This window comes from Oryctolagus cuniculus, chromosome 7 (assembly GCF_051225735.1).
Source record: "Oryctolagus cuniculus isolate XC-2025 breed Fujian yellow rabbit chromosome 7, ASM5122573v1, whole genome shotgun sequence".
NCBI classification, from domain to species: domain Eukaryota; kingdom Metazoa; phylum Chordata; class Mammalia; order Lagomorpha; family Leporidae; genus Oryctolagus; species Oryctolagus cuniculus.
Genome location: NC_142873.1, coordinates 27,992,961 through 28,018,110, shown reverse-complemented (window position 1 = coordinate 28,018,110; position 25,150 = coordinate 27,992,961). Strand labels below are relative to the sequence as shown.

Here is a 25,150-nt window from a genome sequence, read left to right as displayed (position 1 = left end):
TCAGTAGTTCTGTGACTAGAGCAACTTTCTTACCCTCTCAGAGACTCTATAAACTAGGGGTAATAGTACATACAGTGGAGTGTTGTTATAGAGATAAAGTAATGAATATGGGGTGCTGAACTCGACAGCTCTAGGGCTGTGAATATCACCATCTTTCTGAAATGCCAATTTGATCGTAGCAGCGACTCTTCATATAGGACTGAACTTTAGGAAGGGCCATTAACAACGACCTCCACTAGGGGGTGAGCAAGGGAAGAGGGAAGAGAAGGAACCAAAAGAGGCAAGCATGCTGGTTAGCTCTGCTGAAGTCTGCAGATCATGAATTTGCCCAAAATACAGTTTTGATTGGTACTATTTGCAACTGTTAGCGGACCCCTATCACATGTAGCCGAGAGTTACCTTACTGTTCATGAAGAAGAAGGGGATGGGGGGAGATGGTGGGTGGAGAACAAGGTGAAGAGATGGAGGAAGAAGGGGAGGGAGGAATGCCCAGGAAAATGGAAAGAAGGATGGAAAAATGCAGGGAGGGAGGGAGGACAGGAGAACAGAGCCACAGTATCCTCATCAGTAGCTCTTGTTCTCTAAAGGGGAGCAGAGGGAGGCCCGTCTAGGAAAGGGGTGGGGAAAGAGGAAAGTGAAGAGGAGGAAGGGGAGGGGAAGGGGGAGGGAGGCTTGAGGCTGGTTAGAGGAATGAACGACTGCAAGCATTTCTGGTGACACTGCCCAGGCACCCTGCAGCACCGCAGACTCCCTTTGGACAGAGATCCAGGGATCCCTGGGGCTGAGTTGAGAGGCTGAAGGACTGCAGAAGAGCTAGAGAGGGGCCAAGCAAACCATGGTAAGCTGTTCAGCCTGAAAGATTTCCAGCGTCTCAGACGGAAACTCTTCTCAGGCTCCTAGAGGCAGGTGGCAAGGGACAAGAAGCAACTCATTTCATGTTTCTGGTTTTATAGAACATAGAAATCAAAAATGCTCTCTGAGTCTCAAAAGAGTGATTGTAGAATCTCCCAGATGCGCTGATTTCCTCTCCTTGACTATGACTCTGGTGAGATTTTTGAAGTACTCTTGAGTTTGATAATCTTTCAACTAAACACAGTGGCTGAGAAGGGATACGCTTCAGAAAATATGGTTTTAATATGTGCACGATACTCTATGGTTTTGTCACTTGAGCTGCTCAGAGGTGTGTTTCCTAAAATTTGGGGGAAAAATAAACTGCTTTTCTTTCCTGATGTCTGTTTGGCTATTTAATTCTTCCAGGTATTTAAGGCATTGGCCCATAATAACCAAGTGTGAGATGATAGCATTAATACATTAAGTACCAAGAACAATTTTTGGACTATTTATGTTAAATATTAAATAGTTTGATTTAACAATACTCAGCAGAAAAACAGGTGCTAAAATCTACTGAAATATAGAAAAAGATCTGGGCAGCCATGGTCAGCAACTTGAGAATAAAACATGACAACTCTATGCACCAATTTTGAGGTATATTTGTTGTTACCTTTTTTACCCATGTGTGAGGAATCTATTGCCTTGGAGAGGGATAGTAGCGTGGGTGTTTTATTGTGAAATTTAAGGAAGTTGTAGGCTGTGAATTTGTGGTGAGCAGCATGGTCTAAATGTAATTTTGTCTTTCATTTGAAGATATTTCCATGGAAATGCCAGAGCCCTCAGAGGGGATTGTGGAACGTCTTCAAGTTGTGGGTCTGGGCAACACTCTGCTGTGGTATGTTGTGATAGTTGTACCTCGCCAAGACTTTTGTTCGACCTATGTTCATTTTTCTTAAATAACCACTGTGAATACATCGTCACAGAGAAAACAGTCAGGTAGACAGGTGTTAAATCCAACCTTTCCAGAAACATCCCCAGTCTCCCTCTTACCCTTAGTACTTTTCCAGAAACTTCCTAATCCTATCTTTACCTGCTACCTTCCTTGCTGTAAGGCCCAAATCCTGATGATCTCACAAAAGCCTTCAGCTATGGAATAAGGTCAACTCAGACATCTCTGATAAGGCACTCAACAATCTGTACAGACTTTTCAGTTTTTTTTGTTTTGTTTTGTTTTTTTGTTTTTTTGACAGGCAGAGTGGACAATGAGAGAGAGAGACAGAGAGAAAGGTCTTCCTTTGCTGTTGGTTCACCCTCCAATGGCCACCGAGGCTGGCGCACCACGCTGATCCAATGGCAGGAGCCAGGTACTTATCCTGGTCTCCCATGGGGTGCAGGGCCCAAGTACTTGGGCCATCCTCCACTGCACTCCCTGGCCACAGCAGAGAGCTGGCCTGGAAGAGGGGCAACCGGGACAGAATCCGGCGCCCCGACCGGGACTAGAACCCCGTGTGCCAGTGCCGCAAGGTGGAGGATTAGCCTAGTGAGCCACGGCGCAAACCAACTTTTCAGTTCTGATCGAGCAAATGTTACTGTGCCCCTCACATGTTTCTTATGGCATATCTGCCTTGTGCCACCTGGGATCTGAGTGCTCTTTTCATTTAACAAGCATTTTCTGAGACCCTAAATTGTGTCACCATTACACAAGGCACTGAGGATACAGCAGTAGTCACAAGCTTCTTCTATCTTAGAACTTACACTGTAGTGGGATGTTCCTTCAAAATTCTGTTCAAAATGTTTAGTATATGATGCTCTTTATCCATGAATCACATCTGTTTCCTACGTCTCTATCCATTTTGATAATTGTAGATTAATTGTATTTTGTTTGTGACTGCTATCCTTTGTTCAAAACTATTAGGAAACCCTAAGAATTGGATAGATGTCTTATTTGCTATTTATCCACAGTGCTTGCTGTACACTGTGCAGACTCAATAAGCATTGACAACTCTGAAAACTTTTACTTCATTACATATCTGTGCTTCACATCAATCATTCTGTGATTACAATGGCACATATGTTTATGGGGGCATTGTGCAGCTATGTGTTTAATTTAGATTCAAATCCCTCACATTAGAAGGTCCCACGTGTTTATTAAACACCAGCCACTGAGTATGTTTGTGTTCAGATTTAATAAATGTCATAATCTTTCATCATTTTGTTTTGTAAATTAATCATAGTACGTGGCTAGGTATATGTCTTAGACTGTGTCTGGAGGTCTCCCAGAAGCAGCTGTGCCTACAACAAAATGTTGTACTTGTGATGTGAAAGTGACGACTTGATGTCATTCTTTTGCTTATCTAGCTTCTCCCTTAGGAGAAGAACTAAGGAAACTGATGCATGCGTTTTGACAACAGTTACATATAGAGACTTTTAAGAAATTATCCCAGGATAGAAAATTGAACTATAAAATGTAAAATTAGATGATATTTCACTTCAGTTATTGTTTTTTGCATTGAAATTAAGAATGTCTGTTTATTCATTATGAATATGAAGGAAAGATTTGAGAATGAAAGCAGATATTTGTGATCATATGGATGTATACATAAACATACCTTCTGATGAAGGGCTCATATCAGGAATCTATAAGAAGTCTCATACAAATCAATAAGAAAAAGACATTCAACAGGAAAGTGTATGTAGTACTTGAAGAGGCATGAAAGAGTATATCTAAATAGCCAATAAATATGAAAAGGGAATACTGGTAGAAATACTGGTTTCTGCATGATTCTAAAGAAAAATCTATGAAAGTTTTTGGAGCAGAAAATTATAGGATATGTTCTTTTTTTGTTTTAACGATCACTTCAGTTATTGTTCAGTGATTGCTAACCACTAAAAATATATACTTCTGCAATATATTGATTACATTTCTTTTAACAAGTTTTGAGGAACTATTATTTTATGGAAGTAAATCTAGAAAGCCACCAAATCTGTGCGAAATAGAATCAGGAGCATAAACATTCCAATCAGGGGTCTAGGTTCTACTTTACATCTGGAAGCAGCTCGGTTGCCTGATGATCACTTAGACTCTTGGGCTCATTCCTCGTCTTAGGTGGCTTAGGTCTGGATTAGCGACAGCTTCTCTGCAGCGTAACGTTAAGACTTGACACAGTTCACACGATGTCTTTCAGATTTCCTGGCATATCATGGAACCAACTGTTGGACTTACCATTATTCTGAAAAACCCATGAACTGGGAAAGGGCTCGAAAGTTCTGCCGAGAAAACTACACGGATTTAGTCGCCATACAAAACAAGGGAGAAATCGAGTATCTGGAGAAGACGCTGCCCTTTAGCCGCTCTTACTACTGGATAGGAATCCGGAAGATAGGAAACATATGGACATGGGTGGGGACCAACAAATCTCTCACCGCAGAAGCAGAGAACTGGGGAGAGGGGGAGCCCAACAACAAGAAGACCAAGGAGGACTGCGTGGAGATCTACATCAAGAGGCTCAGAGACTCGGGAAAATGGAATGATGACTCTTGCCAAAAACGGAAGGCAGCCCTCTGCTACACAGGTAGGGGCGGCCAGTGGCAGTGCAGTCTCAGGCTCGGGGCATCCAGATTAAGAGGATAATTAGACTATCCCATCGGAACCCTGGAGGGCGATAACACCTGCTAGTTCATTCTGTAAGACTTACAATCATCTACATAAGCTTGAATCAAGTCACTTCTGAGCATTTTTGATGTGTAAGGCTGGTCCCCACCTCCAGAAACTATACCTTAGATCAAGTTACATCAAGATGATCAGTATCTGTAGGAGGTAAGGAAGGAGGGCTAGACAATCAGTACCACTGAGAACAAGGCACAGGAGTGGAAACTGAGAGTTGGGATCAGTGGAGGGCTTATGCTCATAACACCCCAGTTTCCTCATTGTGAAGTAGGGGCTTGATGCTACCAGTTTCCGCCTTGGCCTGATCTTACATAATTATGTACAAGGAAACATCGGTATAGTTTGGTGTATGAAAATTTCTGGGGACTGGTGTTTCACGTACAAGTTAAGCTGCTGCTTCTGATGCCAGCATTCCATATCAGAGCATGGTTCAAGTCCCAACTGCTCTGCTTCTGATCCTGCTGCCTACGAATGCACCTGGGAAGGCAGCAGAAGATAGCTCAAAGACTTGGTCTCCTGCCACCCATGTGGGAGACCAGAATGGAGTTCTGGGCTCCTGACTTCAGTCTGACCCTGTCCCAGGCTGCTGCAGCCAATTGGGAAGTTAAAAAGCAGAGAGAAGCGCATGCTCTCTTGCTCTTTTTTTCTTTCTCTCAGTCTCTCCCTCTCTCATTGCCATTCTGCTTTCAAATAAACAAAGCTTAAAAAACAAAAATTTCTGTAAAGCCTATGTAGCAATTCCAAAAAGTATTTTTCTAAATTGTATTCCAACAGTGAAACATAGTTAATTTGGTCTCTTCTAAATTGTACTATTTACGACTGTAGCAAATTTAGGCTTTAAAATCTTATTACTGTCTATAAAGAAAGGGATTGTTCAAAAGTGACTGAGGTTAGGCCATGATTTCCATGTGTTTATTACATTAAAAACAAGTAATTCCAAGAGTTGCAATGTATACTCCTCATTTACCCAAAATATTATACAGTGTTAGTATCAGTAAATTCATTCTAAAAGCAAACACATGTCTGTGTTTCTGTGTATATTCCCTATATAGATATTTTGGTATAAATTTTATGCAAAATGTGCTATGAATGTTCCAATAACATTTCCTGTATATTAAAATAGTCTCAGACAAAAAGTTACTTATGTCTACTATGAGTAATAAAATGTAATCACAATAAAATGTATATTTTTTTATCCTCCTTAAAGCTTCCTGCCATCCTGGGTCATGCAGTGGCCATGGAGAATGTGTGGAAGTCATCAATAATTACACCTGCAGCTGTGATGTGGGGTACTATGGGCCCCAGTGCCAGTTTGGTAAGCCCCTTTGTTTTCTTTGTTTCTTTTTATGTTTAGTCCCAAGAGTCATTATAGCTCATGAGAGAGGCTTTTCTTGAGAAATGGGAAGTTTTGATCAGAAAACTATTCTTTCACAATGTTGCCTTTCCGTAAAGATTTCATAACTCAGCATGAAGTTTCAATTTACTTCTCAACAAGTCTTTGAGCAGCACAAGGAACAGGGAGTTGGGAAAAAAGCTACAAGGATTGCAATCTGGAAATAGGCAGGGTAGATTCCTGTTCTTAAGGAGGTCACAATTTGAAGAGCTTGTTGGGTAAATTAGAACTCTGAAGTCTGGGCCCAGCACTGTGGCGTAGCAGGTAAAGCCCCTCCCTGCAGTGCCAGCATCCCATGTGGGTGCCGGTTTGAGTCCTGGCTGCTCCACTTCTGATCCAGCTCTCTGCTGTGCCCTGGGAAGATAGCCCAAGTGCGTAGGCCCCTGCACTGGCATGGGAGACCCCAAAGTTCCTGGCTCCTGGCTTTGGATCAGCCTAGCTTCAGCCACTGTGACCATTTGAGGAGTGAACCAGCTGATGGAAGACCTCTCTCTCTCTCTGCCTCTGCCTCTCCGTAACTCTGCCTTTCAAATAAATAAATATTAAATATTAATATTAAATGTATTAATATTAAATATAAATATTAAATATTAAAAACTCTAAAGAACTCTAAAGTCTGAAAGAAACTATATCATTTATCATTAGGAAGATGAGTTATCCAGAAGGTATTCTAACTTTTTAAAAAACATTAAATCACGATAGGGTAAGGACAAAGAGAAAAGTTCATAAAATTATAGCATATGTCAGAGACATGTAATAAGAAACTCAACACTCTTATTTGAGCTGGAGATTTCAGGAGAACACAAAGATAAACGTATTCCAGACTCTCAAGGGATTCACACTTAATTCACTAAATTATTCATATACGTAATGGAGTCTGGTGAAAGCAAGATAAATTGGAGGAAGCTTGTAGAGGCTGGAGATTTCCCCACAAAGGAAAGTGGCCCTTATTTGGCTACTTGACACCTGCGATTGCCCTGAAAGCAGAGCACAGGATGGAGAGACTCATCAGGAATCCAGTGAAGCCACTCAGAGTCATGGGGGTGGAAATGGATAAAGGCAAACACATAGCTTCAAAGTCAGGGTCTTCGACTCAGCCACCTTTTCACAGATGTTGGTTGAAATTTCAAAACTATGAAGTATCTGGTATATAAAATAGAAAAATTACAAGGAAAAACAATCAGTGTTTTTAAAGAATAAAGAAATAAAGACAAAATAAATTTAAATGTCAATTAATTAATTAATTAAATAATTAACTCATTTTACTGGATCCCTGAGCCATGACTACTACCCAATAGTTCACCATTACCCTATTGCCGAATTTTATTTTTTAATCTTTGTATCACCGGTGTATCCATTTACCTCTTTTTTTTTTAAACTTATCCTTTTTTATCTTGGTTTCTGACATATTACTCTTTTCTGATTCTCTTTCTACTTGTGATAATTGTTCCTTATCATTTTCATTATAATTTCTCATTGTCTGTTCTTTGTCTGTTGTTCATCTCATTCCACATGTTTGCTTTGGCCCAACTTCCTGGCTTTTGTATGCTCACAAATTTATGTAACCTTTGGATTAATAAATATGTCTGCAGCCCTGAATTCCAAGTGTGCTAAGGATATCCCTTGCGATGTCCAAAAGACTGTAAAGTTAATTGCCCCAGTCACAGAGAGAGTGAGAGAACTCCCATCTGCTGGGTCATTTTTTTTTTTTTTTTTTTTTGACAGGCAGAGTGGACAGTGAGAGAGAGAGACAGAGAGAGAAAGGTCTTCCTTTGCCGTTGGTTCACCCTCCAATGGCCGCCGCTGCAGCCGGCGCACCGCGCTGATCCGATGGCAGGAGCCAGGATCCAGGTGCTTTTCCTGGTCTCCCATGGGGTGCAGGGCCCAAGCACCTGGGCCATCCTCCACTGCACTCCCTGGCCATAGCAGAGAGCTGGCCTGGAAGAGGGGCAACCGGGACAGAATCCGGCGCCCCGACCGGGACTAGAACCCGGTGTGCCGGCGCCGCAAGGTGGAGGATTAGCCTATTAAGCCACGGCGCCGGCCTCGCTGGGTCATTTTTTTAAAAAAATATTTTGTTTATTTGACATACAGAGTTACAAAGAGAGAGAGAAAGAGAGAGAAAGAGAGGTCTTCTATCCATTGGTTCACTTCCCAAATAGCTGCAATGACCAGAGCTGAGCTGATCTGAAGCCAGGAGCCAAGAACTTCTGGGTCTCCCATATGGTTGCAGAGGCGCAAGCACTTGGGCTATCCTCCACTGCTTTCCCAGGTGCATTAGCAGGGAGCTGGATAGAAAGTGGAGCAGCTGAACTTGAACCAGCGTGCATATGGGATGCCGGCGCTGCAGGCTGGGGCTTTAACCCACTGCGCCACAGCACAGGCCCTCTGGTGCACTTTACAAATGGGTAGGGTTGCATCATACTAAAGCTGGGTGCTTAGAACTCAACCAGAGGTCCCATAAGAGTGGCAGGGACCCCACTACTTCAGCCGTCATCTGCTGTCTTCCAGGGTGTGCATCAGCAAGACGCTAGAACAGGGACCAGAGCCGGGACTTGAACCTAGGCACTCTGACATGGGGTGAAGTGCTCCCAAGCAGCATTAAGCTTAACTTCTAAGGAAAGCACCCGCCAGCTTTCCTTTTGAGTGTTTTCTTTTTCATCTCAGTATGTGAAACCACCATAGGCATTCTGGTATGAGAGTCTCTCACCTCACCCAACATTTATACAAGGCAGCATACTACAAATGTTTGTAACTTTTTCCCAATTTATCTCCTACTTGTCAACTCTTGAATTCATTATCTTTCTTGCAGGTGTTTTTGCTCATCTCCTAGATGAGATTCACACATTTAAATTAGCTCCCCTCAAATGTATTGTTCACACTAAAGGCAGACTGATCAATTAAAAAGAATCAAAACACAACACACATGTGACAAGCCACCCTTTAATTTCTACAAACATTTGTCCTACAAAATGAAATCTCAGCTCCTCAAGACCTAAAGTAATGTTTAACATATAATTGGTGCTCACTGAATCATTTTTTAAAAGATATTTTATTTTAGCTTCTTTTTTGCTAATTATACCTCTCAACATTCTCTGCTTTCTCTTTCCTTCCAGAAACATCATGTTACATGTATTTCTCCACATTCATCACGTGCTCTTTGTATCATATTGGCTTTGCTCATGGCCTTGTTTATTATTTTGCACATGGCTAATATATTTGCTCATCTTTAAGACATATTTCAGGGATGATTTCTTCCAGAAAGATCTCTGGACTGCAGGACAGGCTAAGTGTCCCTGTTCTGTGTACTGATAGCTCCACATAGTTCTTTCTCCTTTCCCCCATATTTGTTAAGGTCATCTGTTTACTTGTGTGTCTGCTGGTGTGAAAAGTTTCTTAAGATCGATGTGTGTCCTACTCATCATTGCCTTACACTTAATCAGAAACTTTCTAGAGAGTCTTATTTGTAAAATTTAATTTACTTTAACTTGGACTTTTATTGTATATGGAAAATAACAGGAGGTCACAATGATGGTTTTCTTAAGATTTTAAAGACAGTTATAGATGGATAAATGGATAGATAGATAGATAGACAGATAGAGGTCTTCCATCTGCTGATTCACTCTTTAAATGCCTGCAACAGCCAGGGCTGGGCCATGTCAAAGCCAGGAGCCAGGAACTCTATCCTGAACTGGGGCTTGAACTGGGACACACCAGCACTTTAATATGGAATGCTGGTGGCTTAACTCACTGCACCATAATGCCAGCCCCTCTCAAAACATGAGTGTTGAAATATTTCCCCAATTGCATGGTAAGGCCTAAATGTTAAGCCTTTGATTTCCAAGTCTTCATTTAATCTACTGTACTACCAATTAGAGGAAGGAAATAGATATAATTTCTGGAGGGATTATAAAAATCAGAAGACCTAATGTTCTGAAACTGAGTAAGAGATGATGAAGACAGACTTGAAACTGAGCTGCTTTGCAGACTTTTATTTTCTTCTCTTTTAAAGAAGACTGGATATCTGCCCCTTCTTTGAATCCCCCGTTCCTAAGACTCTTGCATACTCAGGAGCCCTGGTATAAGAGTTATTTCACAACTGAACTGGTCATTTCTACTGAAATCTATCTGGGTTAAAAACTCTCAAGATAATTCCAAAGATCATAATCTTTGAAGACTGGCTAATGTTTAATTAGAATTTCTTAGTGAGCCGGGCTTTAAGCCCTTGACTTACATTAACTGAATTTTATTTAGTTCTCCCACCAAGTCTATGAAGTTAACACAATTACCATGGTTCCTTTGTTACACACGAAGAAACTGAAATTGGAAGGTTTAAGTAACCTTGCTTACAGGCACAAGAGTATCAATTGACGGGATTATGATTCAAACCCAGATCTCAGGTCACCTTAACATTTCTCAATGCTGTTTTTTTTTTCTTTATCAAAGTGATGCAGTGTGAGCCTTTGGAGGCCCCGGAGCTGGGGACCATGGCCTGCACTCACCCTTTGGGAGAGTTCAGCTTCAGTTCACAGTGCGGCTTCAGCTGCTTGGAGGGAACAAACTTAACTGGGATTGAAGAAACCACTTGCGGACCACTTGGAAATTGGTCATCTCTAAGACCAACCTGCCAAGGTGGGTAACTTCATAGTAGAGGTTTTGTCTCATCTTTGTCATGGCTTCAACATCTGAAATGTGCAGTGAAGTCCTGCCAAGACTGTTCCCTCTTTTGGAGCATAATTTATCCTAATTTAGAATACACTGTAGTGCTTCTCCAAGGGGTTATTTATAAAATTAAGAAGAAAAGCCTCCAAACAAAAAAATCACAACCCAGTGCCTCTAAAGTCATCTCATAGCATGCACCATGATTTATAACAACACAGTGAGTGTGCTAGTGCTGGCTTAATTTTTTTTCACTTTTTATTTTTCTCATTGCCGTGGCATGAAGAATCAGTCTTGCTGAACCTTGGTTGAATTTTGTTCCTCTCCTCTCAGTAGCACCTATTTCATGTGGTGTCCTACTTAGCACCAAACAATTTCCTTCCCAAGGGGATGGAGGTCTTTCTTGGCTGTTTTATTTGGTTTATTCTTAAAATCAGCCTTTACTTTTCCTCGTGCACAAACCCTTACAGGAATACAACTGTTGTGAAAAACAAAAATGCAATCTCTTTGTCTTTTTTAAATTTTCATTTGAAATATGGTAGGCTTTTTTCTTCCTTGACTATCAAGTTTATCCTCATATGGGAGAAAACTTGTGGCATATTAGCTTGTGAAGTTTTGGGTATGATTTCTACATTGATGCTCCTAACTCACTAGCTCAAGTAGTAAAGAACTATCCAAATCCTTTATTGAAATGATACAACTCAATCAACATAACTACTGATTTTACAGAAGTTGGACTTGCTTCAGAGAACTGGGATGCTTTTCAAAACTGCTTGGGTAACCTTTAGAACAGGTACAAAAGTGTAAATTCTGTACATTCACTGAGAATATTCTAGAAACACTCTTGAGGCAGAGGCAACACATAGCACTTCCAACAGAGTTGGAGTCACCATGGCTAGGGCAGCAGCCTGGAGGATCCAGCCCTCCTCCAGGGGTCTTTCAGTGCTCTCTGGTTTTTGTATTTGACTCACCACCCACCCTTATTCTCAAATAAAGTCTGAAATGTCTAATTTCTAGATTTCATATGTTCCACAGTTGAGTCAGCCAGATTTGGCTGGAAATCTCTGGTCAATGAAGTGTCTCTGTTCTGAAATACTGTTGTTTGTTCCTACTGAAGTCATCCAGTGTGAGCCTCTGACAGCACCTGATCTGGGGACCATTGATTGTAGTCATCCTCGGGCTGTCTTTGGCTTTACCTCTACGTGCACCTTCAGCTGCTCAGAAGGAGCCGAGTTAATCGGGATGAAAAAAACTGTTTGTGGATCATCTGGAATCTGGTCCAGTCCTACACCAAAATGTCAAAGTGAGTAAGTTTGCTCTAATGTACCAAAGACTTAAAGATGGAGCTGGTGGAAAAGTAGATGGCAGAGAAAGGCATGTTGAACTTTTAAATTTTGTTTTGCTAAATATATATGATATAAAATATATGAATTCATTTATCATAAATGCTTAGCTGTTCATGCCTCCTCCTTTAGTGACATCGGTTTCTGTATTCATCCTCTTCCCAACTTGGCAGTGAAAATCTAAACCCACTGTCACTATTGATTCATTTCTTCTCTGGTTTTCTTTTCCATCATAATCTGACTTCTCGGTTAGTCCATTGAAATATTTCTGCAATAGTCACCAATAACAACCTAATTCCCCATATAGTAGATGCTTCAGGTGACTCCCAAATCTGTCTGTACAGAAAAGATATTTCTCCCTCATTTTTGTATATTTGATACAATAACAGGAAATAAATGCTAAATTATCATATGAAAGAATCATGACCCATCCTTGTTCCTGGGACCATCTGCTTAGATGATACAAGTCTCTAAATGGTAGGATTTGTATTAGCACCAAGGGAATGTGCTCTGTGGGTATCCACAGTGCAGTGAAGGAGATGAGAGAAGGCAAAGAAGCTGAAAGCAAAGGACAGCATATCAGCCTCACTGGGGCATTTCCTTTTAAGCCCTGGCTGGTGTCCAGTTCTTCATCATCATCAAGCCAATAGGTGTTCTCCGTTTAAAGCCTCTGGAACTTAAATGTCCTGTAAATTATAGATTTTGAGTATGGGTGTGGAAGCACTTTGAAAAGGCTCATTAAAGTACGATGGAGAATAAAGGACATAGACTGGGTAAAAATGAAAAGTCAGGATCCTTTACCTGGTGGCATCAGAAGACAGATTTTCTTCGTACTGATTTCACTGATGGCTCCCAAATTATCTTAGTTTATACTTGGAAGAGGAGAAACGGAGGTGTCTTTGTGGCAGTAAGGGGAAATGGTAGGTCTGTATCATTTGGAAGATAGATAAGTGCAAGTCCTTGGTGTGTAAACCATAAATGCTTAATTTTGCATAATTGCTTTAAATTAAAAGTATTAACAGTTCCCTTAGACTGACAAATGCCCAGTTCAGATTACTGTCTTTTATTTTTTCCAACATTGTATTCTATTTTTTAGTTCCTCTCTGTGTTTCAGAATTACAATCATTGAACTAGGCCATGGAATTAAATGTCATGAGGGCCACTTCTCAAAAATTTTATATGTATTCCCAGGAATTCCATAAATCACAAATCTGGGAATTGGGATTCTATAGGCACAGAGAATCTCTGCTGTAGACTTATAATGGGTCTTCCCATGTCTGGTTTTTAATCTATCAGATTACATCAAATGGGCTATTATTGGAAAATACAGGGTAGAAAAATTCAAATATCCAAGGGCCAGCATGGTGGCACGGGAGGTCAAGCCACCACCTGCAACGTCGGCATCCCATATGGGCTCCAGTTCATGTCCCAGCTGTTAATGTCCTCAGAAGAGCAGTGGAAGATGTCTTGGGTGTTTGGGGCCATGCACCAACACAGGAGACCTGGAGGAAGCTCCTGGCTCCTGACTTTGGCCTGACTCAGTGCTGGCTATTGTGGACATCTGGAGAGTTAACTTGCAGATGGAAGATCTCTCTCTCTCTCTCTCTCTCTAACTCTGACTTTCAAAAAAAAAAAAAAAAAAAGGAATGAATTTAAAAAAAAAGAAAAAGAAAAAGTCAAATATCCCAAAATGAGGCAGAGGTCATTCTGTGGACTGACGCTATGCACCTTGCTGATTTCTCTTTCAGAAGTGGACAGAAGCTTCTCTATGATCAAAGAGGGTGACTATAACCCCCTCTTCATTCCTGTGGCAGTCATGGTAACTGCCTTCTCTGGGTTGGCGTTCATCATTTGGCTGGCAAGGCGACTCAAAAAAGGTATGTGAGTTTACCTTCATATGAAAATAATACAACTTTAAAGGGCAAGAAAAACAAATCCATAGGAAATTAAATGCCATAGAGTTGACTGAAGCAGGGTGCCAAGCTTCATGCTCTGCAGTCATCAGTCCCCAGAGACCTATAAATCAGTCCATTGCACACCTCATTAAAGCAAACTGACTGATATTTGCTTCTTATCAAATATTTTAAAAACGCCTGTTATCTTCAGAGTAGCTTGCTAGGGTAATAATAGTTCAATGAGGCTGGCGCCACAGTTCAATAGGCTAATCCTCCACCTAGAGGTGACGGCACACCGGGTTCCAGTCCCGGTCGGGGCACCGGATTCTATCCCGGTTGCCCCTCTTCCAGGCCAGCTCTCTGCTGTGGCCCGGGAGTGCAGTGGATGATGGCCCAAGTGCTTGGCCCTACACCCCATGCGAGACCAGGAGAAGCACTTGGCTCCTGCCTCCAGATCAGCGCGGTGTGCCGGCCACAGCGCGCCGGCAGCAGCGGCCGTTGGAGGGTGAACCAATGGCAAAAGGAAGACCTTTCTCTCTGTCTCTCTCTCTCACTGTCCACTCTGCCTGTTAAAAAAAATAATAATAATAGTTCAATGAGATAGTCTAATGGTTGTTTATTCAAATTTTGAAATTGAATACATAATCTCTGTTCTGTGAGAGCCTATATGCCTTTGATTTCTGAGTCACAATTCCACTAAGAAGTGAATTTAATGTCAACTAAGGTTTACAAGGTATTTGCTCCCAAATACCTGACCTCTCAGAGTCACCTGTCTGCCACCTGACATGGGTTGCATTGTTGCTGGGGAAAATGCCCATGCCTTTTCCCTAGTGTCTATTCACCAAGGCCACAACTCCAACCAAATACACCATATATACTTTCCCTCTCCCTCTAGACTGGAGGAGAAAGGAAATAAGAAAGGCTGCCTTCAGGAGTTACTACCTGCTGCTTGGAATGGTAGATAGAATATCCTCAGAGAAGAACAACAGCATCATTACCTCCATAGTGGGTGTGTCCTTAAGTAGGACCAACCCACCAGTACAGACCCACAGTCTGCACAGTAATGCCAAACTCACCTGGCAGAACCATTCAAGGCTTTGGAATTCATGAACATTGGGCATCTATTAAGAGACCCATGTTTCAAGTTTGGGAATCATGGATGACCTCAAAATAATTGCCAACCAATTGCCTTGTGCTGTTCTTATGTCGGGTCAGTTGATACCACTTTAGTTTTGCTTCTATCAAATTAGTCAGTATATATTCTATTTTCTGAATATGATATGTAAATGCTGTCCCTATTCTATACAAGTACAAGAACTTCATTAATATCCGGAAAACACGGAGCAGTTAAAATGTCTGCACTCCTGCTATCAGAAACCCTTCAAAGAATGGATTCCACCCTCCTGTGGTGCTGGACTAAATACTTAAATATTGCCTTAGTGCAAAAGGAAAATGACATTTTCTCTCAATATAAGATTATCTTTTCCCTTGAGACTCCAAAACCTGACCCGAATAGCCCTCCCTCCCTCCCTCCCTCCTTGCCTCCTTGCTTCCATGAACTTCTAGAACTGAGGAAATAGACTAGAGGGGGTAGAGAATATCCATGGGATAAGGTGGTTCTTAAATAAATAACAGAGATCTTAGGGTTGCAAGCCATCTTTTTTTCTTTTTTTAAATTTATTTGACAGGTAGAGTCATAGACAGTGAGAGAGAGAGACAGAGAGAAAGGTCTTCCTTCCATTGGTTCACTCCCCAAATGGCCGCTACGGCCGGCGCGCTGTGCCGATTCGAAGCCAGGAGCCAGGTGCTTCTCCTGGTTTCCCATGGGGTGCAGGGCCCAAGCACTTGGGCCATCCTCCACTGCACTCCCGGGCCACAGCAGAGAGCTGGACTGGAAGAGGAGCAACTGGGACTAGAACCCGGTGCCCATATGGGATGCCGGCACCGCAGCTGGAGGATTAACCAAGTGAGCCATGGCGCCAGCCCCAGCAAGTCATCTTAATAAGAAGGACTTATGCCCAAATTCCAAAATCATTCAATAAATGTTTGTAGATTTGAAAGAATTTTGAGATTCGATGATTGTTTACAGCCCTTGTCTCAACTGTTGAGGAACAGTGCTTTTTCCTTCGTAGTATTTTTGAACTCTTTATTTAGTGCAGGGTTAATCTTATGGGTATAAAGTAAACAAAAAGTAGATCTTTGTAAAAATTAAGAATGGGAATAGGAGAGGGAGGAGGGAGAAGGGTGGGAGTGTGGGCAGGAAGGAGGGTAGGATGAGAATATCACTCTGTTCCTGAATCTGTATATATGAAATACCTGAAATTTATATACCTTAAAAATTTAAAATTAATAAGAATAAAAATTAAGGAAAAAGGATAAGAAAGGAAGGAGGAGCTATGGTGGGAGCATGTGTGGGAATTATCACTATGATCCTAAATCTGTGTACATGAAACACATGAGACATGTATTTAGTGAGGTGTTAGCTGGGTGAGGCTGTCTTATAAGAAGGGGTGAGAAAAGCAATAGGGTTGTTTTTAAATTTTTTACCTTGGAGTCATTTCTGTACAAGATCTCAAACTGATAACTTGAAAACTGCATACCCCTGCTGTGGGAATCGGTGTGGGGCAAACAGGAAACAGATAACGGGCAGTTAGGGTGGTTACAGTTATGCCAACAAAGAGAACAGAAGCCCCGAAGCATCACTGGCTTTGTAGGAGAGTCAAAGTTTCTTTAATGGAATATTTAAATAGTTTTCATTTGAGAGACATCTACCAATATCTCCGACTTTCGAATAAATGACTTTGTCTTCCAAATATTTTAGTCATAAGTTGGTTCTTTAAAAGATAAAGAATATTTTTTCCCCATGGAGACAATGTTAAAAATGATGGCTAGTTTCCCAGGCTACTATACAGGGTTTTTCTTATACAAAATATGATGGATGCGTTCACAAGGATTAAAGTAAAAGCTAACAAATCAGTGGGTACTAGGGGATTTCGAAATGTGGAAAATGCAATTAAGAATAAAAATATGAACTTTGTTTCTCAACATGGACTCCATCAGGCTGAAGGCAGTCTTATGAGTGTCACAGGTAGTCTAATCCGAAAGAACTGGAGGTCCTAGAAAGTGACACGCGTGGTAGCTTGTGAATGTCTGTGCAGTCTTTTTTTTTTTTTTTTTTACATTATGGAAAGAAGCAAAATAGTTGCCCTTTGAAGACTTCCTATGATTAGGAAACAAAAAGAAGTCAGAAGGAAGGAAGCCAGGATTGGAATTTAGATGCCTAACGATTTCTTATCAAAATTCTTACACAGTTGTCCTTGTTTGGTAAGAAAAATGAACAGGAGCATTGTGAAAGTGATGTTATCATTATTGGTGCAATGCAAAGTCAACAAGCAAAGTACCTTGAGCATCCTAAAACTGCTGTCATGACCTTTGCTCTTGTCTGATCCACTTCTGCTTTGAACCACTGCCGTCTCTTGGTGGCCTTTGCTTTGATTATGGCATTTCCATGATCAGACTGAGAGACTCATGTTTCCTCTCTTATTTTATTCTTTGAGGAAATGCTTCCGGATCTTGAGCCTATTTGTCTAAAATTTCTATAGAAAATTCTGCTAATGTCTGCAGTTGACCTGGGCACAACAATATTTGGCACTGATAGAGCAGAAAGTCTTCTATATTTTACTTTTTCAGTCTGAGTTGTATAAAATGAACCAATTGAAATTTCTGGAGTGTTAGTAACAGTTTCTGCTGTTAATCATTGGTCTCTTCAATTAGGGCACAAACAAGATTAATGGTTTTTCTCACAAATTGGTGTGGATGGTATGCTGGCAGACTTCACAGAATCTCAACCATCTTTCAAATAAGTTATTCTTTTCCCTGTTTGGGAAACTGAAGCCATGATATTTTAGGCCAAATCTAGCACCTCGTGTGAGCAGGGGTCAGAGTCGGATATATTGTCTAAAATCACTAATCTTCTAATTTGTAAGACTATTTTTTTCCTCGGTTGGAAGAATTTTCCACCTGAACCATCACAGAGTGTTAGAACTGGGCATGAAACTGAACATATGCCCCCATTTAGTTCCTCTTTCTTCAAAAAAGAAACCCTCTTGGTAGGAACAGCTTCTTATTCATCTGTTGTGATTTGTTTCATTGTTTCTCAAAGAAAAAAATACATTTTATGAGGATAAGCAGATGGAACCTGAAGTTAATTAATCGGAAAAATTGATTACCCCTGCTCAAGTGCCTTTGTTCTGTCATCAACAGGCTGAGTTTTGGAAGAAAAAAAATTTAAACTAAATATTTATTTATTAATTTAATTATTTTTATTTGAGAGATTGATTGATTGATTGATTCATCTTCTGGTTCCTTACCCAAATGTTCTTCATTGTTGGGGCTGTGTCAGGCCAAACCCAGGTGCTGGAAACTCAACCTGGGTCTCCCACACAGCTGGCAGGGACCCAAGTACTTGAGGCATCACCTGTTATCTCCAAGGGTGAGCATTAGCAGGAAGCCAGAATCAGGAGCAGAGCTGAGACTCAAAACCAGGCACTCTGCTTTGGGATATGGGCATACCAATCAGCATCTCATGCTGAGCCAAATGCCTTCCTAGAAGAAAAGATTTTAAATAGTATTTCTAACACTTTAAAGAACTAAAGCAGTAGTTGAGCACTCTAAATGTTAGGCCTTGGTCTCAGTATTTTATATACATCTGCTTCTTTTATCAACTCAGTGAGAAAGATACAATTATGCCACTTTTACAGACAAAAAAATTGTGACTTAGACAAGATAAGTAGATATTCAGACACATTGCATTACAGATGGCAAAACGGGATTGGCTTGCATCTGTGCCCAATATCTAGAGTTCTGGCTTACAGACACTGAAATATGAGAATGCTGCCTCCCAAATTATTCTTTCCCCTTAAAAAAGCTTTTTTTTTTTTTTGCTTTATTTCCTCTAGATCCCAACTCTACTGTTAATTTATTTATATTTTTCTTTTTAAAAGGAGAATGTAAAACAATTTACAAAATGCATTCAACATACCAAATTAAAAAGTAAGAAAAAGAATGTCAGTATTACAGGTACAAAATTAAAGTTGGAACCAAGGCTGAAGTTAGGACACAATGTCCTTAGCATTTGATAGAAGAGGTCCCAGATCTGGCTCTGAGTTTCCTTGCAGTCATTCAAAGAAAGAAGCAAAACCAGTTATGAGATTCACTGTGTTTGTAAGATAAAAGCATATTAGTTGTTCAGACGAAACCAGGCAATTGCTACCAGTGAGACCAGAGTGAAATTCTCTTCATGGATTCAGATAGAGGAGACACTGTGAGATGTAATGCCACATATTCCTACTGTATTAGCAGCCAGTCTCTGAGGGAAGAATCTACAGGTAGGAGGAGATGCCAGATTTGGAAGACACACTGAGAGTGTGACAACCAGGCAATTCAGCCAAGACAACACTGGGGATGGAATGGAACCCTGAGTGCCATCTGCATAAATGTGTGTTCTGATTGCATGTCTACAACTCTTTACTCAGAGTATTAAACCAGTATCCCAAATCCCTTTAAACACAGATGGGTCCACCTAAAAAATAGATAATATGCTTCAAAAGACAGTTCTGAGGATGAAAATCTCTTCTCCTTTAACATAAAATATTAAAATTTTCTACTTTGAAAACTTGAAACTATCTACTTTTTGCTAATGTCATACCTCTATATTCTTTTTTTAGGAAAGAAATCTCAGAAAAGGTAAGTTTTGTCATTTAAGAGTTGCTACATCTGTTGATCCTCTCTCTGATTTGGTTAAGGTACATCTTGTTTCAGCTTAGACATGTCAACCCCCTAGGAGTTATCAATATGGGGTCCCTGTCCAAATGACGTTTCCAGATAAAATGATCGATCTATTAACATCCCTTAAAAACTATGCATGGATGTATGCATGTGTTTATTTATTTATTTTGGTGTTAGTGGAGTTGAAAGAATGAATAAGAAAAAGGGAAGTTTATGGAAAGGGAGTGATTGTCCCTGAAAAAAATTTTTTTGATGAGTAGAAGCATTTTGATTGCAATGCTTCTATTCAGAAGTTGCGTCTCCAGTCTCAATGCTAACACAAAGGGGTAAAAGGACTACTACTTTCAGCAGCATTGACCTCCAGAAATGTGGAAGAGGTAAGCAGCCTGAATGCTACCTACATTTTCCCCAAAGAGGCAATTTTATTTTTCACTTTGTTCTTGAAGCTCAAGTTTCTTCAGCTGCAGAAACAGCACACCTAGAAGAGATGTAGACATGTGAAAGAGCATAGCTCATATGGCAGAAATGAAGATTGCAAAGTATTTTGTAGTCTCAGCTTAGTACTTACTTTGAAATTTTAAGATGGAGAATGTCAGTAAGAAGAATCATGGAGGCAAGACTTTGGTGGCATATGAAGTACCCAGCTGGACAACTGAGGTCCTGCTAAAATGCTGTAAATGAAGTCAGATGGTTGCTGAACCAACCGCAAATTGTTTTTGAAAAGTTCTCAGTGGTTCAGTGGGCTGTGGCTTAGAGTGCAACTGAGAAACCGGGGAGGGATGATGCACCAAAGGCCAGATCATAAAGCAATTTTTAGGCTTTGTAGAGAAATATGGGCTTTGTTTTGAGGTCTTTGGGATGTCACCAAAAGAGTTTAAGTAGGTATGTCACCTTGCACTGTGTTTCTCAAGAGGACCACCCTGCACAACAGTATGGCACATGTTGGATGTAGGTGAGCCTGGAGGCCAAAAGATCTATTTTGGAGACACTTTAAGTTAGGAGATTAAAGCTGATGATATTCAGAAGACAAGAGAAAGTAGAATCAACTGAATGTGGTTAGTGGGCTGAGAAGGGGAGAGAGGAATCAAAGCAGCTGCCATGTTTGTGACCTGGAAATGGTGGGTGATGGTAGCATTTATTGTTGAGTAGGAAATATGTATGAAGGGGAAATTTTAGAGATAAAGGTCATGATTCAGTTTTGTACAGGTTGAACTTTAGGTGTCATAGGCCACTCGGCTTCTACAAAGCACAGGATCAACCTTGGGCGTAAGAGGTACATTTGGGGGATTCTTGAATTTTTAGGAGGTCACTGCCATCCCAGGAGGGAGATCATACCGGGGAGAGAGCAGAAACAGAAGCAGATCAAGAAGGGAATCAGAAGAATAGCAATATCTAAAAGTCAGCTTAGGAAGAGGAGAATGAGAAGAGGTTGCCAGAGACATACAGGGAAGATGAGGAAGCATAGGGGATCATGAATGTTAAGGAAAAAGTAAATGGAAACAGATTCAAATGCAGCCAGGAGAACTGGTAGGTTTCCAGTGAACCTAACAAGGATGCCAGTGTGGAGGCCATTTCAGTGCCCAGACTGAGACAGAAGTCAAATGGTCAAGAGCTGAGGAATCTTTTAAGATGAGGAAGTAGAGGCAGAAATGTCATCATCTCTTTAGAAAAGTTTAGTTACAAAGAAGAAAGAGATGGGGATAACTGGATGGGAATATGGGTCAGTGGAAGTTATTTTGCTCTATTGGTTACCCTATCTCCTCTTTAATAGTACAGATGGGGTAGATGGGGTCCTTGTAAAGAAAGGGTCGCTTCCCTGCACTGGCTTCCCTGTTTCTGTGGCAGGAAACCCACAAGATAAAAAGATTTCTTTCATGCTCACACCCACTAAGTGAAAGTCTTTTCTGGCACAATCTACCCAGAGCTGTTTGTGGCCACAGGAACTATGTTTTAATTGTCACTAAATGGAAGTAGGTCAACTCATTTTTTTTTAAAGATATCCTTGGGGGCAAGATGAGATTGCCAGCTGAAAGAATATTAGCATTAATCACCATATTAAACATATTAAAATTCTCATATTAAGTTTAATGGGTCACTGATTTTATAAATCAGTTCATAGTTTTTTTTTTTTATAAAGATTTATTTATTTATTTGAAAGTCAGAATTACAGAGAAGCAGAAGCAGAGAGAGAGAAAAAGGTCTTTCATCCGCTATTTCACTTCCCAATTGGCTGCAACAGCCAGAGCTGGGCTGATCTGAAGCCAAGAGCCAGGAACTTCTTCTGGGTCTCCCACATGGGTGCAGGCCCCCAAAGACTTGGGCCATCTTCTAGTTAGTAGTTGTTTGTTGGAGTCTTCTGTGTTGGAACAATGCTAAGCTTGGGTGAGATACCAAGAGGAGTAAATCCTTGTCTCTGACCTCAGGGAGTTATTACCCAGTTTGGGAGAAATATAGAAAAAAATCTGAAAAAATATAAGGCCGAGTATGGTAATGGTTGATGAATTCTGTATTGGAAGAGAGAAATCACATTGTTGACCACAGAAAACTTATAAAAAAAGGTGGAACTTGAGTTGTCTTTCAAAGCATGCATAGGCCTGGAGTATGTGGAGAGAAGCAGAGAGACAAGGCAGTCTAAAAGGGGAAGTGATACAAACAAAGGGATGATGGTGGGACCATGAAAGCATGCTCAGAAGCCAATGGGCTGCTACTGAGGAGCTATGCAGTAGAAGTTGGAAGGGAAGACGGGTCCCACCGACATAGAACTTGAATATCTTAGCAGATGGTTTAGAAGAAGCTAGCAACAAAGAATTATTTGCTCAATTGTCTTAGAACACTGCTTTTTTATTGACCAAGGTGACCTTAACTCATAGTATCATAGAATCGGAAAGGATCTTGGTCCATTTTTATCTTTTTTTTTTTTTAATAAACTAGTTAAATAACTTCCCTGCAGCCAGTGACAGAGCAGGTTACAATAAAGCTTTATCAAATATTAATTCCATCTTGCACACTGCTCTGAGTATTTTCTGTGTCTTAAATCATTCAATATTGACTACAAACCTGTGGGAGTAGGTGTTAATAATAGCCCCATTGTAGGTAAGGAAACAGGCACAAGAAATTAAATGGCTAGACTGAGACCACTGAATAAACGGCAAAGCTGAGATTTCTACTCACCTATACCCGGGAATAGTGCTCTTAACCCTTACGCTTCTAGCACTGAGAATTTCTGACAGCTGGGTTAGAATCGTGAGTCCCAGATACCCTACTCATCCAGTAATGTAATTCTTTTCACTCTGAAACCACTGTGTGATGGCACTGAGGAAGGGTGGGGTTGAGGAAGAAGGGTGTGTTTCTAGAATAAGTCAAAGGTAAAATGAACACTATCACATTAAATACAACGTGTCAGTTTTTTTTTTTTTTTTTTTTTTAAGTCCTTGAACTAACTCTGAGAGCTTTTTGCTCATTCCTATTAGCCTTTGGAGAGTGAATGAATGACTCCTTGGGCACTTGTGGTTTCAATTCTTTCTGGGTTATTTTGACTTCTGCAAACAGGTTCTGTTTATCACCTCATTTGGTTTCTAGTGTCTAAATTCTGCCTAGGTAAAGGCTACACCCAAGATACACAGGAAGATATGATGCCAACCTCAGAGGAGGGTATATGTGAAATTTTGTTTTTAGAAACATTTTTATCTCTGTATTGGCAAGAGCATTTGCAGCTGCTGAACTGTGGTTTACCCTCACGGCTCATCATGAGACCAGAGTCAGAACCTGGTTCTGCCTTTGAAAGGTGCTATTGAAAACACACCACATTTAATTCTCCTCCCATTTCCAAGAAGGAAATAGTTGCATCAACCAAAAAGTGGCATTTGTATCTTAAAACTCAATTTGTCACTATTTCCTTAAATCATATCCCACCACAATCTGGCATGTAGAAATACCACCAATCCTTTCATAAGTTTTGATTTTCTTCAATTTCACTTTCCATTTGAGTATGCCTTCTAGTTTCTTGATTTTCCATTATGAAAAATTAATATATGATATCTTTCAACTATGTTAGATCTGGAAACAAGGGCTCCGTTTCAGAAATTTCTGCAAGTATGCTTTGTGGGCCAGGCGCATAAACCACCCTGACCTACTTGAGCCACAGTATGTCTGTATCTACTACCACCTCTGGGTGGTAGGCGTATGAAAGAGGGAGAAGCCCTGCTCAAGTCTCCTGTTCTCGTTTGCCTTAAAGTGTTCTGCATCTTGTCCAAGATTCCCAGCTGAAAGCATTTCCTTGCTCTTTTTCTCATCTTTAGATTATTTGCTTTTACTATTAACACTAATTTTTGCATTTTAAAAAACCCCTTATTTTAATTTATAAATCTCTTATTTTTCTTTCAGCAAGGATGACATATTAATCCACCCTCTGTGAAAGAAAATTCTCGGCATAGTAAAGAGTCATTAGATCCTTCAAATTCCATGAAAAGATTTGTGTGATGTTGTCTCCTGTACCAAAGATGACGTGTGTCCTCTTCAGTGCATCTGGAAAGAGTTCTACGTGGCCAACAGCTCCTTCTGCTCCTGCTTTGTCCCTTGCTCATCTCCCAGCCCCACCTCACAATGATTTAGATAGCTCAGTCTTTTATTATTTTTTTTCTGTGGAAAAAACACAAGATCTTCAGGGAAAAGGATAACCGTGGAGTATAAAGATGTCTTATGTTGCTCTTTCTTGTCTTTTGTTCATAATTTCAACTCAGTGCTGTGCCTGACAGCATAACACTTGGAAATACAGTGAAAATTTGTAAATATGAAAACTCAGATAAAATCTTACCTCTTCTGTCTTCTGTATACCATGATTGTGCGTTCGTAGATCACTGATACTACTATAGCTTTCCAACTCCAGTGAAATACTGGTTGATAAAAGTTCTATGTGCACCATAACCTAAAGGGAGGCCGTCCTGCAGTCATGTCCCTTCTCAGCTGGCTGACTTCCTCAGGAGCATATCATGAGCACCAAACAAAAGCAAAGAAGAAAAAAGCAGCCATAGTTATGGATTTTGCTCTTCTCATTAGACCCATATAGATTTCTCATGGTTAATGCTTCTTTTATGACCACTACGTGGTTAATAAAGAAGTATCATGCTAACTGCAGATGACATCTCTTTGATGTCATGTGATGAGTTCAACAAGCAGAGAGAGCCTATAACTCACTCTCAAATGTTCCCCCTTCCCACCTTTTAAGCCTCCTTATAATTTGCCCAGAATGTGTCTATTTTTTAAGACTCATCCCACGCATCTCTCATCCTTACCACTTGTTTCATAACTAGTCCTTCACTAATCCAATCTGAGGCAACCTCCCGTTTCTGGCATCCCACCTCGAGGTTAGCCTGTAATATGCAATTTTGCATATAAATATAACTTGTTGACTCACCCAGTGTCAAGGGTTGAATTTTTTTAAGGAAAGATTATTTATTTATTTATTTTAAAGGCAGAGAGAGAGAGATGCAGAGACAGAGAAATAGAGATCTTCCATCTGCTGGTTCACTCCCCAAATGGCCACAACCACTGGAGTTGTACCAGTCCAAATCCAGGA

General features: G+C 40.6%; 1 protein-coding gene across 2 annotated transcripts; it reads left to right on the top strand.

Moving 5' to 3' along the window:
• Positions 1-674: 674 nt before the first annotated feature.
• On the top strand, positions 675-24,382 carry SELL (selectin L). Of its 2 annotated transcripts, none has more exons than XM_089336643.1 (9): positions 675-838; positions 1,645-1,726; positions 4,017-4,403; positions 5,706-5,813; positions 10,338-10,523; positions 11,668-11,853; positions 13,642-13,770; positions 19,515-19,533; positions 23,963-24,382. In XM_089336643.1, exons 1-9 carry the CDS (start codon positions 836-838, stop codon positions 23,973-23,975), a joined length of 1,113 nt encoding a protein of 370 aa, XP_089192769.1. In that variant the 5' UTR covers positions 675-835; the 3' UTR covers positions 23,976-24,382.
• The last annotated feature ends 768 nt before the right edge of the window (positions 24,383-25,150 follow it).